This window comes from Ochotona princeps, chromosome 5 (assembly GCF_030435755.1).
Source record: "Ochotona princeps isolate mOchPri1 chromosome 5, mOchPri1.hap1, whole genome shotgun sequence".
In the NCBI taxonomy this organism is placed as follows: Eukaryota; Metazoa; Chordata; class Mammalia; order Lagomorpha; family Ochotonidae; genus Ochotona; species Ochotona princeps.
This window is the reverse complement of record NC_080836.1, coordinates 43,029,379-43,053,939: the sequence shown is the minus strand read 5'-3', so window position 1 is coordinate 43,053,939 and position 24,561 is coordinate 43,029,379. Positions and strand designations below refer to the sequence as shown.

The 24,561-nt window shown below is 34.1% G+C and overlaps 1 protein-coding gene across 5 annotated transcripts in view; it reads right to left on the bottom strand.

Moving 5' to 3' along the window:
* SLC4A10 (solute carrier family 4 member 10) overlaps positions 1 to 24,561 on the bottom strand; it is a 369,353-nt gene that overhangs the window by 60,628 nt on the left and 284,164 nt on the right. For 2 of the 5 annotated variants that reach the window (XM_058664557.1, XM_036493156.2), the window contains 5 exons: positions 22,273 to 22,364; positions 18,400 to 18,557; positions 15,585 to 15,672; positions 8,215 to 8,361; positions 1,708 to 1,808 (listed from right to left, as the gene is read on the bottom strand). In XM_058664557.1, coding sequence (XP_058520540.1) covers positions 1,708 to 1,808; positions 8,215 to 8,361; positions 15,585 to 15,672; positions 18,400 to 18,557; positions 22,273 to 22,364 — 586 coding nt within the window. Of the gene's footprint in view, positions 1 to 1,707; positions 1,809 to 8,214; positions 8,362 to 15,584; positions 15,673 to 18,399; positions 18,558 to 21,242; positions 21,333 to 22,272; positions 22,365 to 24,561 lie in introns of all 5 variants that reach the window. The other 3 variants (XM_058664559.1, XM_004577120.4, XM_058664558.1) reach the window with 3 other exon arrangements.

Here is a 24,561-nt window from a genome sequence, read left to right as displayed (position 1 = left end):
ATCCCTTACTATTCCACAATTTTAGAATCACTAGATTTTCCTGATGATTGTTCTCATTTAAGGGATATGGAGCAGGAGAGGGTTGAAAAGATTTAAATTCCAATAAAAAAGACTAGAGGTATGGGCCTTTAAAATTCAAAAAAGTGTCCATAAAACCTCTCAAATCTGCATTCACAAGGAGCACTGTAGGTGGCTGATAAAATATGCATGGCTGTAATTCTGAGGATCATTTCTGAATAATTTGTTAACTTGTCATAGTCACAATTCGAAAAAGATTTACTCTTCTAGACTATTTGTGCATGCATTTATGATATATATCCTACTGAATCCCCAACATAATTTAAAGTGTTTATTAACTATTAATTAATATAACTAGTAATAATAACTAGTAATTAATATTTATAGTTTTGACATACCTTTATATTAGACCATGGCTTTCTAAATAATTACTTATTAGAGCAGGTTTTAGTCTGATTAGGTGTTATATTATTGTGTAATAAGTGTGCTTTTAGCAGTAGAAATCTAAATCCAGAAGTGGGAGTACATTACAGAAAACAGTGCAAGATTAGCCCTGATGTACACCAACAATTCTAGGAGAGCAGATGAGTAAGGAATGCTCCCAGCCATGTCAGCAACAGAATCTGTGGAAGAACTCTGGAGAAGCAAAGACATCACATACTGGTTACTTGGGAGGATTTAGGAAGCAGTAAGGAAAAGTGAACTTGGAAAGAAAATCAAATATACAAGGCAAAGTTACACCTGAGAAAGATTAAAATAAGTAAAAAAAAAAAAAAAGATAGCACTTGAAGGTATGAAAGCAAGCAGGATGAGAAACAAGGCTTCCAGTGAAGGGAAAAGGAAAAATATATCATTTGAACCATCTCAAATTTTGTATCAAGACTGAGGAAGACATAGATAAAGCAATGGATAAAGGGAAAGAACAAGGAGGCACAGGGCTTTTAGGAACCGGGAAGCCCACTTAGGGTACACAGTGCACACAGTACAGGAAGTGGCCTCATTGGGAGGGGAGCAGCAGGACTGTGCAATCTTTGTAACTGCTGTCAGTTATAACGGAGGCTGCACACACACATCCTCTGAAGAGAGACCCGCCCAAGGCTTTCTTGATTTTCTGCTCACACATTGCTTGGAGAGAGACAAGCTGTCAAGAAACCATAAAGAACCATTTGAAGAAATAAATTGAAGCTTTCATCTCTTCAAAGATGTGTGATTAGAAAAATAAATCATATAGCTCTTTCAAATCATAGCCACAAAAAAAGAAAAAGATATATATATATACACCCAACTTGTACTGAATGAGATAGGTTCTAACATACTGAGCTCTTCGTACTTATTTTTATTTCCACCTTGCACTTAAAGCTTTCAATGGTCTCTTCTGGAAGAATCAATTGACAGTTTATGCATTCATTCTAAGAATCTGTGAATGCATTTTTGCACATCAAAATGAAAGGCTAGGTAAAATAAAATTGAATGTTTTATTCACTGTTCTGGTTTAAAAGTAATAACAATCATTAGCAATTTCAGATACATTTCAAATAAATTAAATTAAATGGCATTTTCACTCCTAAAAGGTAGCTATTAAAAGTGTAAAACAAATCTCATCTCAAAATAGCAGTTCCCTGGACAGACATAAATGATACACACATCAATCAGCACTTGAAGTCCCATTTATAATAGATTTTCACTCACCTTCCTGTTCGCTGAAGTTCAGGTCCACTATGCCCTCCATGGGGCTCAGCTTCCCCATGAGCTGCTGTTCCATTTGGTACAGCAGGAATTTTCCTCTTCTCCTGCAGGAAGTTTTGTATATGTATATGAGTTCTCTTTTGTTTTCTCTTGTTCTAATTTCAGGCATTAACTGTAAATAACATTTGTTTTTCAAGCAATGTGCAGAGAGCTAAAAATCCAGACTCTGTTACTTACTTGTTGGTGGGCCTCTGGGGAGTTTCTTGGTCTCCTCAAGCTTTAGTTTCCTCCTCTGTTTACAGGGTGTAACAACAGTCCCTATCTTACAGTGTGGCTGAGGGAATTAAATGAGGTAATGAACATTTATTCATTCTTTCAACTCATATGTATTGGGTTCCTAATGCGTGTCATTCACAGTCATAGACTAATACCTACAATAATCTATAGTTACAAACATGAGAACGAAAAAAGTGTTCTGTTAGTAGAGAGAAACAAACAGATTTAATATGTGATGTAAAGTTTGGGTACTCTAGAAAAAAAATGAAGTAATGGGAGAAGACAGAGGAAAAAGAAAAGAACCCAGAGTAAGAGTAGCTTGGGATGAGGGAGCGTTAGTTATGACACTGTTAAGTGATTGGCATACTTAATTCATTAAACATCAACTATCATCATTACTGTTGAAGTCTATATTCCTCTGTGATATAAACAGTAATAGCTACTAAAGAAAAATTTCTAACATAATTTTCTAACTCATAGAAACGGAATGATTTTTGCTTAAAAAAAGCTTCTAGTTGAATTCTGGCAAAATGAAAACCAATCACGCTGTGTTCTTTTCTCATGGGTATATTCCATCTACCTTTGTCAGTAAGATTTTTTTTAAAAGTAAGTTCTATCTAAAATCCTACCTATCGTGATCTCTTGAAGTATGTTTAATAAAAAACAATTTAGGGATAAAAATTTAGGTTAATACTTGGGATGTCAAAGTAGCGTATCAGACAACCAGTTTTCAAGTTTGGTTCCTTTTTCTGTTAATGTGCACCCTGAGAAGCAACGAAAAACTTGGATTCCTACACCCACTTGGGATACCTGGATGAAATGTCCAGTAGCTGGATTTGGCCTGGCCTAATTTTCTCTATTGTGACCATCTGGATAATGAATAAAAAGATTATAATGCACTCTCTCACCTTCTTTTGTCTCTCTCTCCCTCTCATTCTCTCTCTCTTGCTTCAAATAAATAGTAAAAATTAAAGTGGTACAGTTGAGACCTATCTTTGATTGGCATGCCAAAGTACAATTAATATCAATGTGAAAAACAAAGGGACTCACAAACAGATTTTATATAAAGTGGGATGTTTATATAGAAAGTAACAGTATAAAACATGAGAATTCTAGATTTTGAAATGAGAATTTCTTTTATGATATTTTAATAATTCCTTCAGGTATATGGATAGATGCAATGAAGCTGAACTTCAAAGATGAAGGAGAAGATTCTGTTAACTAATGAAGGAACTGCTTTTCAGGGCAAATAGAATGCATTAGAGAGAGATTTAGAAGTAGCCCTCTATATCTCTTCCTAATCACCTAGGGATGGATTTTACAGCTTTTACACATCTCAGTCAACAAATTATATTATTCGATCTTATTCAAAAAGCAAAAAAAAAAGTACATTTTAAAAGAGAATCAGGTATGGGCAATCTCAATAAACAATTTGAAAATATAGAGGAAACATTATCCCAGAACATAAGTAATTTTAGTATTTTCAAATTCCTTAGGAAGACTAGTAGACAAATCAGATCTATTAAGCTTATAACCCAATGGAGAAGGTAGATAGTGAAAAATTAAATAAATAACTGAATTAATTTAAAATACTTATAAAATGAGTAAGTGCTATATCTAAAGAAATATTTAGCATCAATTAAAAAGGGATATGAGGTGTGGGGTGGGGAGGTAGGCTGTCTAAGAAAGAACTGTGTGACAAAAACTTGGAGGAGGCAAGGGACAGCCTTCCCTTCACTTTAAGGAAGCCAGATATTAATATGGAGCTAACAAGGAGGGAAGTGCTGCCAGCATTCAGTCATAAATCAGGAAAATGGTGGGAGCAATAAGACTGATCCGCTTAGAGAAGAGACAGAGGAAGAATGTGATGGGAGATAATTTCTCAAATGTGCAGAGAAGCCCAGCTGTGTAGATTTCTTAGGCTAATGCAAATTCTTGGTTTTCATTTTCAGTTGAAAAGGGCAGAATTTTGCAGAGCTTTGAGGAGAGAAGTGGTGTAATCTAAATTGGACTACTTGTGATAGCAGATTATAGGAACAAAGGGCAGAAACAACAAGATGAGTTAGTTTCTGTAATACTAGAGAAAGATGTTGGTGGCAGTGATAGCGAGAAATGATGCAATTCTTAATGTCAAAGCAAAAGTTTACAGGATTTCCTGGTAAAATGGAAACTAAGAGAGAAAAGAAGTTTGCAAACTGACCAACATGGAGGAACCAAGGGGTTAACAGTTAACCAAGCGGTGAAGGTACACATGGGAAAAACCAGATTTGCTTGTATATCCTTAAAAAAAAAGGTGGTACAAAAGTAAGATCTACAGTTTGGTCCAAACTTTAAACATGTTGTGTTTTAGATGTGTATAAGACAAGTAAAGGCACAAAATAGACAGTTGATTAGAGGGCTCAAGCTAAAGGTGGAAAATAAATTTGGAAGTAGATTTAAAGCTATACAATTTGATGACTTTATAATAAGACTGTGCATAGATGGGGAGAAAAGATGACTAGGATCTACGGTTTCCATTATTTCCACTTAATGAAATCAGAAAGAAAAAGGGCAAATAACATAAGAAACTTAGCAAACCTGATTGGTAAAATAGAAGAACCAAGAGGATGTGGTATTTTGGGAGCCTAACAACTAAAGTATGCCAAAGAATATCTAGTTGTCAGCTCTTTCAAATATTTCCCCTTAGTAAGTTAACCAAAAGACAGATTGAGAATTGGCTATGTTATTTGGTAGTTGCCATTGGTGACCTTCCTGAACATTTCTAGTATTTCAATTCTTATTGAAAGACATGTTAAGAAAGAGTTGGACAATGGGATGCTGGACTGTCTGACATTGTCTGTACCAACAATGTCGGGGTACACTTAAATAAGAGACTGATATATGTATGATTCCTTATGAAGGACTACACTATTGTAACAAAATGGAAAAATTTGACAGGGGGTGGGAGTTTGGGGGTGGAATCCCAGCCTATACAAAGTTGTACCACAACTCAAAATTCAAAAAACAAAAAAAGAAAAAGTTGGAAAGAGGTATTGGTGAGTTGTACAAAAAAAATGAGAATTCTGTAGCATTTTGTTGTAACAGGAAATAAAGGAAAAATGAATGAGAAGCTGGCAGAGTAAATGCCATAAAGAGAGAACTTCAATTTAAAAAAAATTAATGGATTTGAAATGCAAGGTTGGGGGCTCTCTATCTGCTGGCTAACTCCCCAAATGCCCATAAGGATGAGGCTGGGAGAGCACAAAGCTGGGCACTGGGAATTAAATTTGGGTCTCTCATCTAGCTAGCAAGGACTCAAGTACTCAATTTTTCACCAGCTGCAACACAGGGCATAAACTGGCAGGAAGCTAAAAAAAGATAGGGAACCGGGACCCAAATCTGAGCACTCCAAAATGAGATGTGGACTTCCCTAGCATTGCTTTAACTGCTGCTGCACTAAATACATGCCAGATGAGTTCTTATTTAAGTGTGTGTGTGTGTGTGTGTGTGTGTGTGTATCAGTGAATTAGCAGGATGTTCATTACAAATAAAAATTTTATAATTCAGAAAAAAATAATGATATAAAGAAGAATTGGTAACACGCTTGAATAGAAGTGAAAAGTAAGGGATCTAGAGCATAGGTAGAAGACTGGTTTGAAATAGTTCTTTAGTAATTATGTGGAAGGCAGAATATGTAGATTCTTATTATGGCAGGGGAATGGAAATCTATGGAAGTTTATTTTGGATTATCTCAAGTTTCTCATGAAAGCAACAAGCAAGTCAACATGTAAATAAAATCAGACAGGACTCTTGAAGGTTTGAGGAAAAAATTGCAAATGTGAAATCATCATCTAAAAAAAAAAAAGGACTGCAGTTGAGAAATACAGTAAGATGAACTTGCAATACCAAGAGACCCACATGAGTATGTGGCCATAAATTTACGTTGAAACCAATCAGCTCTGAAACCATTCAGCATAGTTATTTTTTGTGCAGACCAAAGAGTGATATTCTCACAGGGTTGTGGTGTGGACAAACAAGAGCATGACATGAGAGAAAAGCAAAGAAATGGAAATGCATAATGAATGACATCAAATTCTAGTGAAAAATTTCAAGGCTATTCCTTAAAGAGACAGCTTACTATTCTTCTCTTATCTGAGTTTTAAAATTCTGTAATTTCCACATGGAAATTATCCCACAGGAAAAAATGTGACTTGAATGCATATGATGTCAGGGTACTTAATATATACGTCAATTTTGTTTACTCCATATATTAAGAGAAAATATAGCTCCATATAATCTCTCATTTGATTATATTTTAAATATTTTAATGCTATAAAAACATAATGAGAACTCTAGCTGAAATTCATTGTAGAGAAATGTCCTGTCCAATCTAATAGCTATTAACCAAATGTATCTATTAAATTTTGTCAATTTAGGGCCAAGAGTGATGGCTCAGTGACTAAATTCTTGCCTTGTACACGTTGAGGTCCCATATGGGCACCAGTTTGTGTCCTGGCTATTCCATGTCCCATTTAGCTCTCTGCTTGCAGCCTGGGAAAGTAGTAGAGGGTAACCCAAAGCCTTGGACTCCACACCTATGTGGAAGATCTGGAGAAAGCTCCTGGCTTCAGATAGATTAACTCAGCAGTGGCTGTTGGGGCCACCTGGGAGTGAACCAGTAGATGGAAGATTTTCCTCTTTATCTCTCTTTCTCTGTGTAAATCTATATTTCCAATAAAAATAAATAAATCTTTAAAATAAGTAAGTAAATGAATGAATAAATGAATAAACTTGTTAGTTTAAATAATGCTATTCTTTGTTTAAATTAGCTACCTTTCTAGTTCTAAGTAATAGCTTGATTATTGAATAGCATAGATATGGAACAGTTCCATCATTACAGCAAGCTGTCATGGACAGTGCTAATATAAAACACCAGTATAAATAGATTTAAAGCAGTTCTTCAAGCTTATTCAAATACATAATGGAAGAACTCAAATGTCATGAGTTTTAAATTCAATGTACTTTTTATTTCTACTTCACAATACTAAGAATCAAAAAATGAATTCTGATTCTAGGAAATCTCATAAAAATAATGAAAAATGCACACCTTTCATCCTTCAACTTGCCTCAGAACACAATATTCCTCAAAACCAAAGTGCTTTCAAAAATAGTTGACTTCACTTTTAACACTTGAGGAACAAATTTGTGTTACAGTAAGTTTTAAAGTCTCACTCTCGATACATTAATATTTTCAGTAATTTTTCCAAATAACATCAATTAAAAAGTTTCTTATTATTTCAAGAAACATTGTTACCTTCTGCAATATCATTATGACAATGATACATATGCAAGTATAATTAGAAAATCTACAATACCTATAATTGCTGCTTAAGTGCTTTAATCTAGGTAGGAATCCAACCGAAACTATATTGTTAGTTATAGAACACAAAATGATGAGAAAAAATCCTTTAACAATTATGGAATTATTTCAGGATGAAAATATAGAAATGAAATATATTTTCTTTTCTTTAAATTGACAGTGGCATTGAAACAACCTCTTTAGTACTTCTAATTGAATAGTATGCCTGCTAATTTGCCCATCTCTGACTAACCAGGAAGACTTCTTAGTCCAGAGCTGGGTCAGTGACGTAAACTGTCATTTCAGCTGGGACAGCAGAGTCAGGATTAGATCCCACAAGTGTGATAAATACAATACATATTTAAGTTTCATACAAAAAAATGCAATTTTTATACCAAACTGTATATCCACAACAATTAATATAAATATAAGACTTATAATTTTTAAAAGCTCTTCCCATTTTTACCATGATTATCAGTAATAGCTAATTATCTATATAACAAGAATAAGCCATGCCTTTGAATTTTCCTAATAATTATCTTTTTCAAAGTGATGGACCAGAACATAAAAAAACAGTAATGGGTTTTTTCTTCTTTGTTACTAAAATTTCAGTTTTCTTTCACTGTAAGGTCTTTCAAGTTAGATCTAAATTATTTCTGCAAATATGCAACTGCTAATTTTAGTGTTTTATCATAAGAATGCCAAATTTCTCAATGAAGTATGTTGGGTGGTAGTAGTATTCAGAAAGATTTTAAAACTTTATGTTCCTTCTTTCTTAGAGATTATAACTCTCTTTCTTAGAGAGTCATTTGAATCTTTTTGATGAGTCCTACTATGTTAGGACTTGCATTTACATACTGGGGTATTTTAAAAATTACATTTTTAAATATACATACCTGGGAAGGAACATTTTTGGGAGGTTCTATTCTAATGCTTGGGTCCCATTCTCCAGGAGGGAGAACAGTAACCTGATCCAGAAATTCATCAATTCCTGATACCAAATCATTACGGTCTTTAGCTTTGTATGCAACATCATGAAATACCTTTAGAAGGAAAAGAAAAGCCATTTAGAGTCAAAAACAATGATAAAATCTTAATGTTTTCCTTTTAGTTATTTCGATGTGATTACAACAATTTAATAGGCATCTCTGACTCTAAAGAAGCTTGTGCAGCAAAAAGCAAAGTAAGATCATCTCTTCTGCAACAAAATGGATGCAACTGGAGGCTGTTAAGCTTGGTGAAATAAGGCAGAGTCATAATACAAATATCATATCTTTTATCCCATTTGTGATAGCAATCATATAACGTACAATAAGAATGAAAATGACATTTATGTTTCTGATAATTATTTATAGCCATTGGATATAATCTTCTCTCCTTTTCAAGTGCTGAATACTATAGTTAGTGGAGTATTAATCTTGATTATAAAGTGTGTTGAAAGGATGCTATCACAAAAGTCAAAAGAAAAAGAAAAGAAGGAAGAGTGAGAGAAGGAAATAATATTGTGATGTTAGAATTTATCTTTGAAACACATGAAATCTGTTCACTTCATATTAATAAAAATATAGGAATATAATAGAGTTGATTTCATGTATTCACACAGATATCTACTTTCCTAAACATGCCAAAATGAATGTTGAAATTTCTGGAAGTAAGAAGAAGGAGTGAAGATAAAAGGTAGGATGAAAAGAGGCTTCGTTAACTAGAATTAATAATGCCAGCTGGGCAAAGGGTACCAGTGTGAATAAGGACTTTGTGCACAAGTCCTTTCTCTAAAACAGAGATCCAAGCTTGTATCATGTATTAGAAAAGTAATAATTATGCTGTGGCATACATAAACTAGTCACAAGCTCAATTTTGTTCCTGAATTTCAAAAAGATAATATTAGCATAGTGTTATGTAGATTTTCCACACATTTATTACATATAGGGCAGAAAAATATGTTCCCATTCAAAGTGTGATTTTTACTTTCCACCTGTACACACTCACACGTGCTCACACACATGCACATACACACCCACACACAAAATGTGCTAGGCAGATTGCTCACAATTCTCCCAGGTCATCTAGATAATTAGAGGATTGCACTGCCCTGCCAGCCAGCCTTCTTTGATATTGGGTTACCAGTGTTCTAGTTCAGTGTTCATTTGTCACTTTTGAACAGAAGTTTGAATACAAGTGTGTGTGACTCATCACATTTACCTTTTGTCTGTCTTAGTGACACAAAATATAGGTCCAGAGAGAGCTTTTTACCAGTCTGGTTGCTTGAGTTACTACAAAGAGCAGAGCCCATCTGCCAGCCTGTCAGGTGGATGGACATCCAACATGACAGAAATAAGCTCTTTTGTGGTAAGCCTTCAAGAATTTCTTTGGTTATTCCTGTGTTATAACCTAATTTCTTCTATTTGATATACAGACCAATGAAATACTTATACTGAGTAGAAATACCAAAAACAGGATAAATAAGAATTAATCTAGTCTACACTAAAAATAATTTAAATATTTATGATGTTTTTTGTGTTTCACACAAGATGAAATGAGGAACTCATGCAGTATTCACTAAGCTGGCCTATTTTATATAGTCTGTATTATAATTTTCAGGGAAAAAAAATCTACTTTCAAATGTTCTATCCTTTTGGAATTATTTGCTTATGTCTGGGCCTAGTTCAAAGGCTTAGTGGCTAACTCCTCACCTTGCCTGCACCAGGCTCCCAGTGGATGCTAGTTCATGTCTGAGCTGTTCCACTTCCCTTTCAGCTCCCTACTTCTGGCATGGGACAGCAGCAGAGGATGGATCAAAGACTTGGGAACCTGTACCTATGTGGGAGACCCAGAAGAAGCTCCTAGATCCTGGTTCCTGGCTTTGGAACAGCTCAGCTCTGGCCGCTGTAACCACCTGGGGAGTGAACCAGCAGATAGATGATCTTTCTCTCTGTCTTTCTTTCTCTCTGTAAATCTGATCTGCAATTCCAATAAAAGTAAGATAAATCTTTAAAAATTTTTATTTGCTTATTTCTTTATTTGAAAGGCAAAGTGACATAGAAAAGGGAAGAGACATAGAGAGTAAAATATTCTATTTGCTTGTTTATTCCCCACATACCCCTAAACCCAGCACTGGTGGTAGGTGAAACCATGAGACAGAAACTTTATCTGGGTCTCCTACATGGATAGAAGAGGCCCAACAGCTTTCCAGACATATTAACAAATGAACTGAGATTCAAATTGGCAATCAGCTATGGGATGCCCATGTTGCAATTAGTGGCTTAACCCACAGTGCCACAATGCTGGCCCCTCTATTTTAACTTTTGATCACTTTAAAGTGATGAATGTCCAAATACATCCAGAACAATCCTTTCTTATTATTTTAACTGCCTCAAAGACAGATGCTACAATTTGTTTTATTCTGTGTGTTTATGTTCAAAACCATAAATGGTGTTTTCTATTGTTTTCACCAATTTCGCCAGGGACTTAATTACTTCAAACTGCTCCTCTCCCTTTTCTTTGTGTGTCTAACCTTGGAGAAGTCTTCCCTGTTCCCCTCTCAGATAAGTTCCAGTACTTTGTTAATAGTCTCTTAACATCTTTGTCCTTATTCACTGTATTTTTCAACATTTAACATAATTAATTATAATTGTATAATTAGTTACCTAATGCCTGTTTCCCTGCAAAATAAGAGCTCTCAACATTCATTCAATAATTATGTACCAAACCATTTCAGTGGTAAGGATACATTGGTAAGGATAAATCAGTGACAAAATTAATAAAATCACATTCCTTTAGAGTTTGATTTTGGCACAGTAGTTAAGAAACCACTTAAAGAAACAGCCTTATGGTATAGCAGGTTAAGAACCCACATTAGTACCAGTTCAATTCTTAGCTACTCTACTACCAATATTGACTCTGCTAATCCACCTGGGACAACAGCATAAGATGGCCCAAATACTTGGGCCTCAGTCAGTTATACTGGATACTCAGATAAAGTTCCTGGTTTCTGGTTTCAGTTTTGTCCAGTCTTGGCTGCTGTGGCCATTACGGAGTAAACCAGCAAACTAAGATGTATGTATTTTGTGTCTTTCATTGTAACTTTTCCTTTCAATGAAATAAAACTTGGGAAAAAGAAAAGGAAGAAAAGGAAAGGAAAACAAAAAAGAGAAAGACCACTTAGGATACCTACATCTCTTGTAAGAGTCAGTTACCTACCTATTGTGCAGTGTGCAAAGATTTTCTCCAATTCTATTGGCTGCCTGTTCACTTTGTTGACTGTTTACTTTGTTGTACAGAAGCTTCTTAGTTTTATGTATTCCGTTTGTTTGTTTTGGCTTTAATTACTTGTGGTTTTTTGTCTCTTTTTCTAAGAAGCTTTTGCCTACACCTGTGCCTTACAGGGTATTTCCTAAGTTTTCCTGTAGTAATTTGATGGAGTCTGGGTGCAGTCTTGGGTCCTTGATCCATTTAGAGTTAATTTCTCCTTAAGAATTTTTGTTTGTTTGTTTTTTGCTCTGCAGGCTAATATCCAATTATCCCAATAGCATTTGTTGAAGAGACTTTCTCCCTGGGTTATTTTCAGTTTTCTTACTGAAGAAAAGCAGGCTGTATATGTGTGAGTTCTCTTCAGCAGTTTCTATTCCAATAATCTTCTTTTCTATCTTTGTACCAGTACAAGACAGTTTTGAGAAATGATTCTATTTTTTTAAGGATAAGAAGACTTGGATAGTTCATGTTTTTTATAAGTGGTTATTACACATTAGGCATATTTGCTGATTGAACAGAAAAGGTTAATATTTACCTTAGATACACAAAGGGTGAAAATTATTAACTTAGAAATTTAGAACAAAAAATGTTATTCTTCTCAGTAACTTATTCAGTAACTTACTTGGTTTGTTTTAGCTTCCTCACTGCCCTTCCAGAAAAGCATTATTTCTGTTAGTATACAATAGTTTTACTATTGGTGTTTTCAAATTGATTCATGGATCTCTAACAATCTTTGTATTTCCATGTTATTAGTCATAATGTTTCCATTTTCAAAACTGATTTTACAAATTTGAAATTCTTCCCCTTTTTTTACTTAGTCTTGCTTAGGCATATCAATTTTATCTTTTCAAGGAACTAGCTCCTCAACTGATCAATTGATTGATTGACTTTCAGTCTCCATGCCTTTTATTGTGTTTTGAATTTCATTATTTCAGAAAGGTTAACTGACATCTACTAATTTACATCTAGAAAACAGCAAGAAGTTCTGTGGTTCTGTTGCACAGTACGGTGACTATGAACAATGTTAATAGACTCAATTGCTCTGTAAAAATTACAGAATATAACTTTGGATATCTTCACTGCAAATGGTAGATTCTCTAGAAGATATTTCTATCTTCATTAAAAATTATACAACATACACATGTGATGAGACATCACGTAGTATCTTGCACATATGTACAACCTGTATGTCTTTTAACTAATGAAAAAGGATAAATAAAACATGTTCATAAATACACTTAATTTTTAAAATTTTACATTAGATTATGGTAATTATCAATATATTAACATTAGCTGACACTCTTGGGAGCTTAATTTTTCAAAATATAAAGTGATAACTAGATTGGTACCAATTCTCATAATAATAATCATGACTCTAATAAGACTTAGATATGAAGAAAATGGGTTATTGGGTTGGCTATTCATAGAATATTATGACAATTCACATATACAGTCATTAATTTATTTTCTAGAACAACTGAACACTGATATGCTAAGTCTGAAAATGAAAAAGGAAAAGACAGACTACCTACAAAGAGTTTCCAATACAAACAGAAAATGATAGAGATTAGACTAACAGCTATTTATTTGAACATTTGGCAACATCAGGGCACAAAATTAATATTAAGCAGCAACTTCTTGATTGAAATTTAGTTTGATAATGCAATACTTTTCTTACCAAATTAAGCTACATGTAATAACATTAAAATTCATTGTTAATAAGCATAATTATCCAATAGACATTGAAACAGTTAGATAAAACAGCTGTTCTACTTGGGCTTTAAATAATAAAAACAAACCTTTTCTCTTCAAAAGTATAGTATTTTCGTAAATCAATGTCCTATTAAATTAACATGTCCTATTATACTAACAGCTCTTTTAGAGTAAGTACTCACAGCCTTCCTCTTGGGTTTCTGCATTTCCATCCCTTACACACGATGATTGCAAACTGCTCTAAGTTCAAAATGTTAAAGATTAAGGGATTCATGCTCAAGTTTTCATTAGATGGCTGGTACTCATTCACAAATTTCATGGTCCTCCTAAGTCAAGGAAATTGATGTAAGGCTCTTACTTCCCTGTTGCTATGCATGCTTGAATAGTCAAACAACCATAACTATGGAGCTGACATTTTCTCACTGATCTCATATTGATTCCTAACTTGCTGATAGGGAGATTGAGAGGTGAATGATAAGTTGAGAGCATATTCATATCACATCAGATAATGTGTTTTTCTCATGTTTTTATGTACCTTACAGATTATGTAACATTCTAATGTCTTAGAAGGGAAGAGATTTTTAAGTCTTCTCAAGAGTAATAGTATTTGGGCCTGGCATGGTGGCCTAGCGGCTGAAGTCCTTGCCTTGAAAGCACCGAGATCCCATATGGGCACCGGTTCTAATTCCAGCAGCTCCACTTCCTATCCAGCTCCCTGCATGTAGCCTGGGAAAGCAGTCAAGAACAGTCGAGGACAGCCCAAAGCCTTGGGACCCTGTACCTGCGTGGGAGACTTGGAGGAAGTTCCTGGCTCCTGGCTTCAGATTGGCTTAGCTCCATCCGTTGCAGCCCCTTGGGGAGTGAATCATTGGATGGAAGATCTTCCTTTCTGTCTCACCTCCTCTCTGTATATCTGACTTTGCAATAAAAATAAAGAAATCTTTTTTAAAAAACAAAGTAATAGTATTTAACTTTTAAAATACAAAAATAGAGATATTCTTTATTTTGTGTTACTTTGAAAATGCACAGTATTAATATGGGAGCACTAGAAGCAAAGCTACAATGAAAATCTCTTCATAGAATTCAAAATCAATGTCCCAGCTTGGTAGTCTAGTGGCTAAAGTCCTTGCCTTGCATGCTCAGGTTCCAATATGGGTGCTGCTGGTTTGTACACCAGCTGCTCCACTTCCCTTCCAACTCCCTGCTTGTGGCCTAGGAAAGCAGTTGAGGATGGCCCAAAGCCTTGGGACCCTGCACCCACATGGGAGACCTGGAAGAGCTCCTGGCACCTGTCTTCAGATAGGCTCAGCTGCAGCCACTGCAGCCACTTGGGGAATGAACCAGTGAATGGAGGATCTTTCTCTCTGTCTCTCCTTCACTCTGCAACTCTGACTTTCCAATAAAAATAAGTAAATCTTTAAAAAAAAGAATTCAAAATTAAGTGTGTGGTGCTCATGAAGCCCTTTATTCATTTTCCTATCTTTTCCCAGATTCAGTAAAAAGAATGTTTTTCATTGTAGTGAATTTAGTAGTGTCCTCTCAAAAAACATGTCAGCCTGAAACCTCAAAATTTGGTCATATTCAAAATAAGTGTCTTTGCAGATGTTAATAAAAATAAATAGCCCAAAGTGAAAATAGCCTGGGTTAGAGGGTGCCAAAATCCAATGATAGATGTCTATACAGAAAATAAGAAGACAGAAAGAAACACAGGTTAGAAGGCTATAAGAAGAGCAGCAGAACAAGTTGCTGGAATATAAAAGACTAAGAAGGATCCTCCTATACAAATGTTGGAGAAGCTGTGGCCACACAGTTTGTGGCCTTGTGTTTTGGCAGCCACAGGAAAATTTAATATATTCTTATGTTAGCTAGTTAGTGTTGGAAATATTTTTTTAAAAAACACATCCAGAGTTAGTTTTCTTTGTGTACATATCAATATTTCACACATATTATATCCTCAAACATAACTACTTCAAGAGATAAGAACTTATAATATTGAATCCCAACCACAAGTTCAAATTTTCAGGTATCATGCACAGGGAAAGTAATATGCAATATTAATTGGCTCTTTAATGAAATTTAAAGTCTTTTCAGCCATGTTGAGTAGATAACATCATTAAGTTATTTAGATGACATTTATGAAATGTCATCTGTTCATTTACTCCTTAATTTTAAGCTAATGTGATCTTTGGTACCTATTCTTTCTGTTAGCAATAACAAATCTGATTCAAAGCAGAAAGCAGGATCTCCAAAAGTCAGGTGTACCTAGTAGGGAAAAATGTTCTCAATAAACTTAAATAAATACCTCATCTGTCATTAGGGTTGCAATTGATCTGCCAATCTCATGGTACTGTTGGCCTTTTCCCAGGGGTCCCAGCAGAATGAATAAAAATCTGTGTATAAGTAGAAAAGAAGGAAATGTTTCAAAAAAATGAATTCCAAGAATAATTTTAAAGCACAATAACACGTCTAAAATCAATTAAAATGAAGACTTAGAAATATTTTCCTGATTTTTAACAATTCATTATTATTTTTAAACATTTTATAGGTATTAACTCTTATGCTTAAGATTCTTGAGCAAAGGAAATACATGCTTATTTTTACTCCAGTGTTTCTCCCATTTAGTTACATGTATAGCCTATGAAATTGTTATTGATATTTTTAAGAAATCTTAAATCTTTAGAGGAAGGGGGACTTAAAAAGGGGGGATGGGATAAAATCTAATTAAATATTTCTGAGCTGAAAAGAAGAAAATTCTCCTAAATGCGAAATGGAGAATAATTTAAAGGGGGGAAAGAAAGACAACATAGCACTATTGAGAAAGAAAGAATTTATGGTCAAAAACATGGGCATATGTAAAATTTATATTATATATGAGATTATCAGCAATTAAACATCAGTTAGAGGAATAGCAGTTAATAATCTTGTAATTCCAATATTAGAGGAATAAAAATAGAAGCTTACTATGATATTCAATCTAAATTAGCTTGTAAGTCTGACAAATTCATCATTACAATTTGTTCTTTTAAAGAAATCAATATGTGCTCTAACTTTAAAGGTCTGGTAATTGCCCTATTTCTGAGAAGGTCAATGTTTCAGAGAAATAGTGAAAATTGAGATAGGCCCTACATTCTGCAGTGCTAGTCTGTGGTGTTAATTGTTAAACCATTGCCAAATGGTTTATGTTAAATGTGAAGATTAATGCCTTATTAAGTATTTCTTTATAACTACCATAACTCAAGCCTTCATTTGGTTGTAACTTTAAGTCTGTATATATTTTTACATAGAGCAGATAAACAATCACAGGATGACCAAATTTTAGTCTCTTGTGTCATTCTTTACTGAATGCAGTCAATTTGTACTATGTAGAAAAATCCACTACACATAACAACAATAATAGAGTACTGCAGTAGCAGGTGTTTTACCAATTGTAAAGCTTTTAAATAATATGCACATCTTGCTAAATTTTAGATTTCTATTCCCTGGGTTATTTATAAAACCCTGAAAGTATGTTTTATAACACTTATAATATGTCTTACCAACATATTCATGGTATGCTCTTTTGTTATCCTAAGATGGGATAATTCGGAAGCAAGAATGGCATGTTTCCTTGTCTAAAAACTTATGTTTACTGTTAGTCCATTTGTCTAACAAATCTTCAATTTTTTCCTTTATTAACTAAATAGCCTACTTTTTCTGAACATCTACTCACAGAATCATTCTATCAGTGTCCCTAATTTTCTCTCTTTGTTCTCTACACACATTTTGCAGTGTGTAAGAAATTAGGTCACCTACAGCTGACAGTTCTCAAAGTGAGGATATGCAATCCCATGATTTTTTTCTCTTCTCCTGGACAATTTTCTGTTCTTCACTGTGAAACACAGGAACCACTGTTGTCAAAAAAATTTATTGTTTACCCTAAGTTCATTATACACCCTCCTAATTACTGGAATACAATGACTGTTTTTATGACTAAGAGGCCTCATTTTATTAGGAATTCATCTGGCTAAGCCCTCTCTTGGCTGATATATTTCATGTTTGCAGGATGCATTTATCCCATTATCAAAGCATGGATTGAAATCACTTTCTGTATTTTGAGTTAAGGACAAAAAAATCTACAGAGGAAACTTGCTGCACAAGCCCAGTGACCATAGCACCTGGACATTTATCATTTTATCTTGACTGAGGCATTCAGTGTTTGGAAGCGGAGAGAGCATGACAGCAGCATGAGATAGTCTTAATGTCATGCAAAAGGCCTCAGCAAGTGGCAAATGAGGCCCTTCATAGCAATGTCTGAGAGTGTATATGGGATCAGTGTGGAAGGCTGTTTGTATCTAGGATTCACATAGAAGGTGGTACTAAGGTAGAAAACAAGATGCCTGAATAAGTTAAAGGAACCCAAATATGCCCCAAAAAATCAATATTTAGTCTATTTTTCTTTTTATTTCTTACTTTTTTTCACCAATGGCCAGTTTTAAATGTATAAAGTAAAAGAGAATGATAACATAATTCAGTTTGTTGAAGGTTAGCCCCGAGTTGTTAATTCTTATATATAGCTGCATTGGAAGCAAGTTCAGATCTTCATATTAAACTTGTTCTTTAACTCAGATTCCATCACATAACCATCCTGCCACTATAGCAATTATTCAGACTCTGTGTATGAGGGACACACTATGCCTAGAATCAAAAGAGGACCCCTAATGAGGTCACTTCAATGCACTAGCATTTTGAAGGCCTACTCATGTGTAAGCAAAATCTTGGAAATTTAAGCTGTTCGAATAAGGCCATATCCTAACAAAGAATTTCTTTCCTAACCACATAATTTAATGTAATCTTTGAGAAAGTATAGCATTTAGGAAAAATACAAATAAGGGCTTATATAATTATGCAGACTGAAGAAAACCAAGATGAGAAACAAGCTGAAATTAAAACATAAAAATTAAGAGGGAGAGGAAAAGGATAGCATTATCTTCCTCCATAAATAAGAAGAGGTGACTGCTTGGTGTGTTATATATTAGTTACCAGTCAAAACTCTAACAGGAAAAGATATTTAATCTCATTGCCACCCGCCCCCCAACAATGGCTAAGACTAATACTAAAGACACTTTTATATTTTTTACCTGGTTGGAATAGGGACTTCAGCCAATCCTTGAAGCAAGACAGCTGGAGACAACCTGACAAATGCCACTACAGTTCTATCTAAAAACTCCAGTTCTCCCACTAAGATGTTTGAGGCTTCAGCACCTGGAGGAATCTTTTTCATAAAATGCAGATCGACCTGCATTGCAAAGAAAAAAAAGGATAAAACTAGAAAATTGGATAAATCATATTTCAGCACAGTGCTTCATATATGATAATCTGTCTATCCATCTTTACAAACACACAATACAACATCTCATTCACCCTTTTTCTATAATAGCTTTTTTCTTGTGGATTACTTTAATTTGACACCAATAATATGAACACTATCATTTTTTGTATATAACTACTTTTGAAAGAAGCTTCTTTAGTATCACCAATCTTGAAATTTAAGTGGGAAAGTATGTATGCAATTAAACACATTTTACCAATATGTTTAATATCTTTATATTATCACAAATTCTGCAAATGATACATATTTCAATTAAATAATATTGAAAATACACATATTACAAAAGAATATAAACATGTTTCTCTTATAGCATAAATGCATGACTTTTGTTTTCATAGTTATTCTAGTTGGTCTGTATTTTTCACATTCTTTGTGTCCAGATAATTCTTCAATTCTGTAGCTTCTCATTTGAGAATTTAGATTTCACAGAGCAGAGAAAACAATAAAGAAAGGCTTAACATTTGTAAGTGCTCAAGAATCATATTTGAATTTCTGACATGGGATGTCTGTGGTTGAAATGAATGCAAACAAAACACAAGTGATCATTAACAAGAAAGGGTTTAGGTGTAAAGGTGAAGTGTGACAAATGAATGTAAAATATCCATGAGAATAAACAGCCCTTTTGATGATAGGACCTCAGTAAAAACTAAGTACTGACTTTAGGGTAAATTGTCGAAGGCCTATTTCTTGTTTCTGATTCACCTAAGTTGCTTTTTATGGAACTCTGTCTTTAGGGGAATAAGAGTTTATTGCTCTACTAATTGATGTTATGCTGTGTTAATGAAATGAGTACCAAAGGTTAAAGTAGGAAAAGCAAAGAGAGAGAGATGAAAGGGCTCTTGAAACTATGAGCGAGACTAAGAATTTTTTTTTGCCAAATATTTTTTTCAGTTTGATGATTTGAGAATACTTTTAGGAGACATCAGAAAATCCCTATCCACATTGTTAACTACATTAACTTTGTCTATTTCTGAAAATGAGATCTCTGTAAAGCTATTTAGGATTATCTTTCTGTAACATAAAAATGCCATAGAACACAAAGCCTGACATATGGAGTATACATTTGATCACAGGAATAAAATATAAAAAGAACCTATAGGACTCCATCAAACATTTCAAGCAGAGTTAATATTGTACTTTATTTTCTAAGATTTATTTCTTTGAAAGACAGAATTACAAAGAGAGAGGAAGAAACAGAAAGAGATCTTTGGTTCTCTTCCCCAAATGGCCACAATGAAAAGGCCTGGGAAAGAGAGAATACAGCAACTTATTCTGGGTCTTCCACATGAGTGCAGCAGTCCAAGCCTTGGTCATCCTCCACTGCTTTCACAGTTGCTCTTGTAGGAAGTTGGATTGGAAATGGAACAACCAGGAATCAGATCAGCACCCATATGGGATGCAGGCATTGCAGGCAGCATCATTTCTGTTTTTATATTTTAGTAAGGTCTGTGTATGTGTGTAGGCATGCACACGTGCATATATGTGTGTGTGTGCACATTAAGAAAATTCATAATTTATAATCAACATGAACTCTATCAGTAATAAGTGAAATTTAAATTCCACCTAGAAAACTTTCTGTATAAATTTATTAATCAGTGCTGTGATTTTTTTAAAGATCTATTTATTTTTATTGGAAAGGCAGATATACAGAGAGAAGGAGAGATGGAATGAAAGATCTTCAATCCACTGGTTCACTCCCCAAGCGGCCACAACAGTCAGAACTAAGACAATCCTAACTTCAGATCAGTGGAGCTCCAGCAGTTGTGGTCACTTGGCAAGTGAATCAACAGATAAACAGATCTTCCTCACTGTCTCTCCTACTCTCTGTATATCTGACTTTCCCATAAAAATAAAAAAAACTTTAAAAGTTGGCATTTTTCTCAAAAAGTTATGTTCTTTACAATGTGTCATGCTATAGAGTCAGAAGACATGTGGCTAGTACTAAATGAGGGGCTTTAGTAATTTAATTTGTTTATCAAAAGCAGAAATATACCAGTGAATGGAAATGCAATGGGGAAGAAAATTATCAAGGCAAAAAAAATTTCCAATTTCATTTTTCTGTGTTTATGAATGTTTCGAGGGCTCTGAAGAAGCAACTACTGTCTGAAGTTGGCAGTCTTCCTTTGTGTTTCTATGTGATGAAAAGTATTTTTGAAGTATGCAAAGATAGGTCACACAGCTTAAGAAAATTAATAAGGAGATACAGGATCCATTGTAAAAGGATTATACTGTTTTAAAAGGTGGAAGATACTATCTTTCAAAGAATGAACCATGGGGTCTAGAATCATTGTTTTCTGAGGATGCTAAATATGCCCTTGTTAGACTATTAATGCTTGTATAAATAAATAAGCAACTTTTATGATTATTGTTATGGTATTATTTCAGTTTAAGAGTACCAGAAATTAGAGTTTTGGTAGTTTGTCCCCATTTTATTCCAACTGGTAGATGAATGAGATGTAATGTTTTTAAAAGATATTTTTAGAGTGACAGATGGAATACATTTGAACTGACTTTAATATTTGAATCACATGCCTCTGCACAGTGAAATGAGCTTTGAACCATTGTAGAAATGTAGCCCAAAAATGCCCTCACCTCTCTCTCTTGCTGGTGTGGAGGTCCTTTTTCATGCCTTTGTTTCATCCCACATGGACTAGTATGCCCTTTGTGTTGGCCTCCCAGTCCCTGCACGCATAATCAACAGGCTTAAGCTGATACACCAAGCTCCTAGAGATTACACCAGGCACCAGAGAGCATGCATATAACTAGACCTCGATCATTTCAGTATTTAAAGAATTCTAAAACAGGTTTAGAACCTAGATTCTGGTGACTTTTTGTTAATGGCTGTTGCCCACTCCCACCTCCTCCCTCTGTACAAGTATTGCTAGTGCTAAATATATTACTAAAATTATTAAAATATTTCTCTCAGTAACAATTCAGAGTCAGCCACTCAGATAAGAATTTCTCACTCTTCTTTTTTTAATTTTATAAATTTTAATTAAAATTAATTTTTAATTTTAATTAAAGAATATTGAAACTTTTATTCAGCTCTTACTGTGCCATAATGCATCAATGGCACATATACAATGTTGGGAATTTGTCAGCCAGAATCACATTATCGTCACTGGTTCATTATTCAAGTAAGTGATTCAATTTGAAATTGTTCCAGTTAGATGTATCCCTCCACCTAGTCAGTCCTTAATATGTTTTTATTCAAAACTCTGCTCAGTTTAATCTTGTTCTATAGGATAGTCTTGCACTATTGCCTTTCTTTGAATTATAAATATAATGAAGTTTTATGATATGCCCTTTCACAATGGAGAAGAGGTAATTATGGAAGCCAAACTAAGAGAAAATTTTAAACAATAGTTTAAATGTCTTTTCCACCCTTCTTAATGTCCAGTTGTTCATGTTATTGAAAGACAGAGGTTTTACCAAGTGGCTGAATCCTGAAGATTATGAGTAAAAATCTGTTGGTTTAACAGTGACATTTTCTACAGTATAAAGCTCTGAATAAGAAACAAAAAAAAGTACATGCAAAAATTGTGTCAACACCTTTTAAAATGGGTACTAATCTCTAGCAGCAATTTAGCAAATTACTTAGATGAGAAGGAGAAAAGCTTACCTTGCTAAAATCAACAGTGCTATTTTCTCTGCTAACATCATTTTTGTTTTCAGCACTGGCTGGGGCAGACTGAGGAGAAACAACCTGACCTGCTAAAAGAGATTGTTATTACAGAATACAAACAATTACTTACATGGTTTAGACATATTGAATGAAATGTGATCTTCAATTAAAACTAAACTAAAATAGGTTTTTTCATGAGTTTATGATGTAAGCATGAAGGGTCAATATAGATTCATATCAATATGAAAGTTCTTATTTAACAATTCCAGATAGAAATGGGAGAATTCTGCCCAAAAACAGCGAAATAAATTTGCAGATTAAAATTAAAATATTACATTCCATAGATAAAGATCATTTACAAAATATCTAAATATGACCTAGCAATGTAGCCTAACAGCTAAAGTCCTTGCCTAGCATGAGCTGGGTTCCCAAATGGGCATGGGTTCTATTTCGGTACACCCCACTTGCCATCCAGCACCCTGCTTGTGGCCGGGAAGGCAGTTGAGGATGGCCCAAAGCCTCGTGGTCCTGTAGCCACACGGAAGGCCCAGAAGAAGCACTGGGCTCCTGACGTCAGATCGGCTGAACACCAGCCATTGCGGCCGCTTGGGGAGTGGATCATCAGACAGAAAATCTTCCTCTCTGTCTCTCCTCTTCTCTGTATATCTGACTTTCCAATAAAAATCGAATAAATCTTTTTTAAAAGTGTCTAAATATGACCACGATTCATCAATGATTTTTGAATATTAATTAAAACTACGTTTAAAAGGCAAGATAGATAGATGTTAAGATTGTAAAACTAACAAAATAAATGTAAACCATAAAAGGACAAATATTTCTCTGACAATAGCATAGGATACTTTAAGATTATATTCCATATAAAAATCAAACCAATGGGGAAGAAGTTTTTGGCAATAACTTTTAGATATTTCACTTGCTAGGATTCAATTAGAAGTATGGTGGCTGATATTCAGGAAATTGCCACCTACTTCCCAGAAAACCCCTTAATGTTCTTCTCCTTTATTAGAACGCACTTCTGCTTTTCACTAAACAATCTCTATAATATTAAATACAGTTTACAAGTGGGATCAGTCCCCTTTGCATTCTGTGATTAGAAAAAAGATTAATAAATATGAATTATGTAAGTTTTTCATTTAATACTAACTAAAACTATGTTGCCATCCTTTCCTACATTTCATTAAAGTGGATGATAGAGCTTGGAATGTGACAATGACTAGAAAAGTTTAATTTTAAAAAAAGGTAGAAAAAAGAGAAGAAATACAAAAAGAAGCTTAATTTCACCATTTACTGTTAACCTTACTTGTAATTAAGGCAATCTGAGATCTGTCCATAATTAAATGAAAAAATAAACTAGGTTTGCTTACTTCAAATGTATCGCTCTTCTCTAACTTCTCTCCTTCAGATTCAACGTAACAACCCAATATTTGTCATATGTGTGGTCATAAGTCAGGGAGTCCAAAATACATTTCTTATTCTCAACTGTTTCGGATATCAAAAATTATTCTCTCTGCCTAAATCCCTTCTGCCTTCCTAATCCCATTTTATTCATGGTGTATCTATTATCTCATCTTCTCCAACTGCTGTAGTATCTTCGAATTTGTGTGTGTAAATATAAGAAAAAATTTTAAATATCCTCCTCAAAACCTACATGTTGCTTGCTAATTAGAAATTATTACATGACTGACACCCCTACTTTTTTTTCCCAAATATTACTGTATTTTGCTTTCTGGACTGTAAAACTTTCTAGGCAAACATTATTCAACAAGGTATAGTTTTTAAGTTTTAACATTGTTAGGTTATCAGAAAGTAAAAGACTGAAGATTCATTTAGAACTTAAACATTTCTATGCTTCCACTTAAAAACTAAAATAACATATGTAGTGAAGATAAAAATAAAATCAGTTTTTCAAGCATATTTACTGCAAAGCATGTTGACAAATTCTGACTATAGGATATTTCAGGAGAAGACATACATTTCAGTGAAATATCACATAAGCCACACAGGCTATTTTCATTCTCCCATTTCTAACTGCAGTGTGCAGCTATGACTGTGAACCATTCATTAGCAGCCATTCAATATATTGTTCTAAAAAAACCCCTGAAGAAGTGCATTTGTGCTACTAACAGATGTCTTCAATCACCAGTTTCACATCATTTCTCCATATTTTCATGAGTTAGAATATCAAATATATTTAAACATAAATTTATTTAATGTTCTTTAAAACTGAGCGATGAACTTAATGTTATGGAAAGATAAATGAATTAA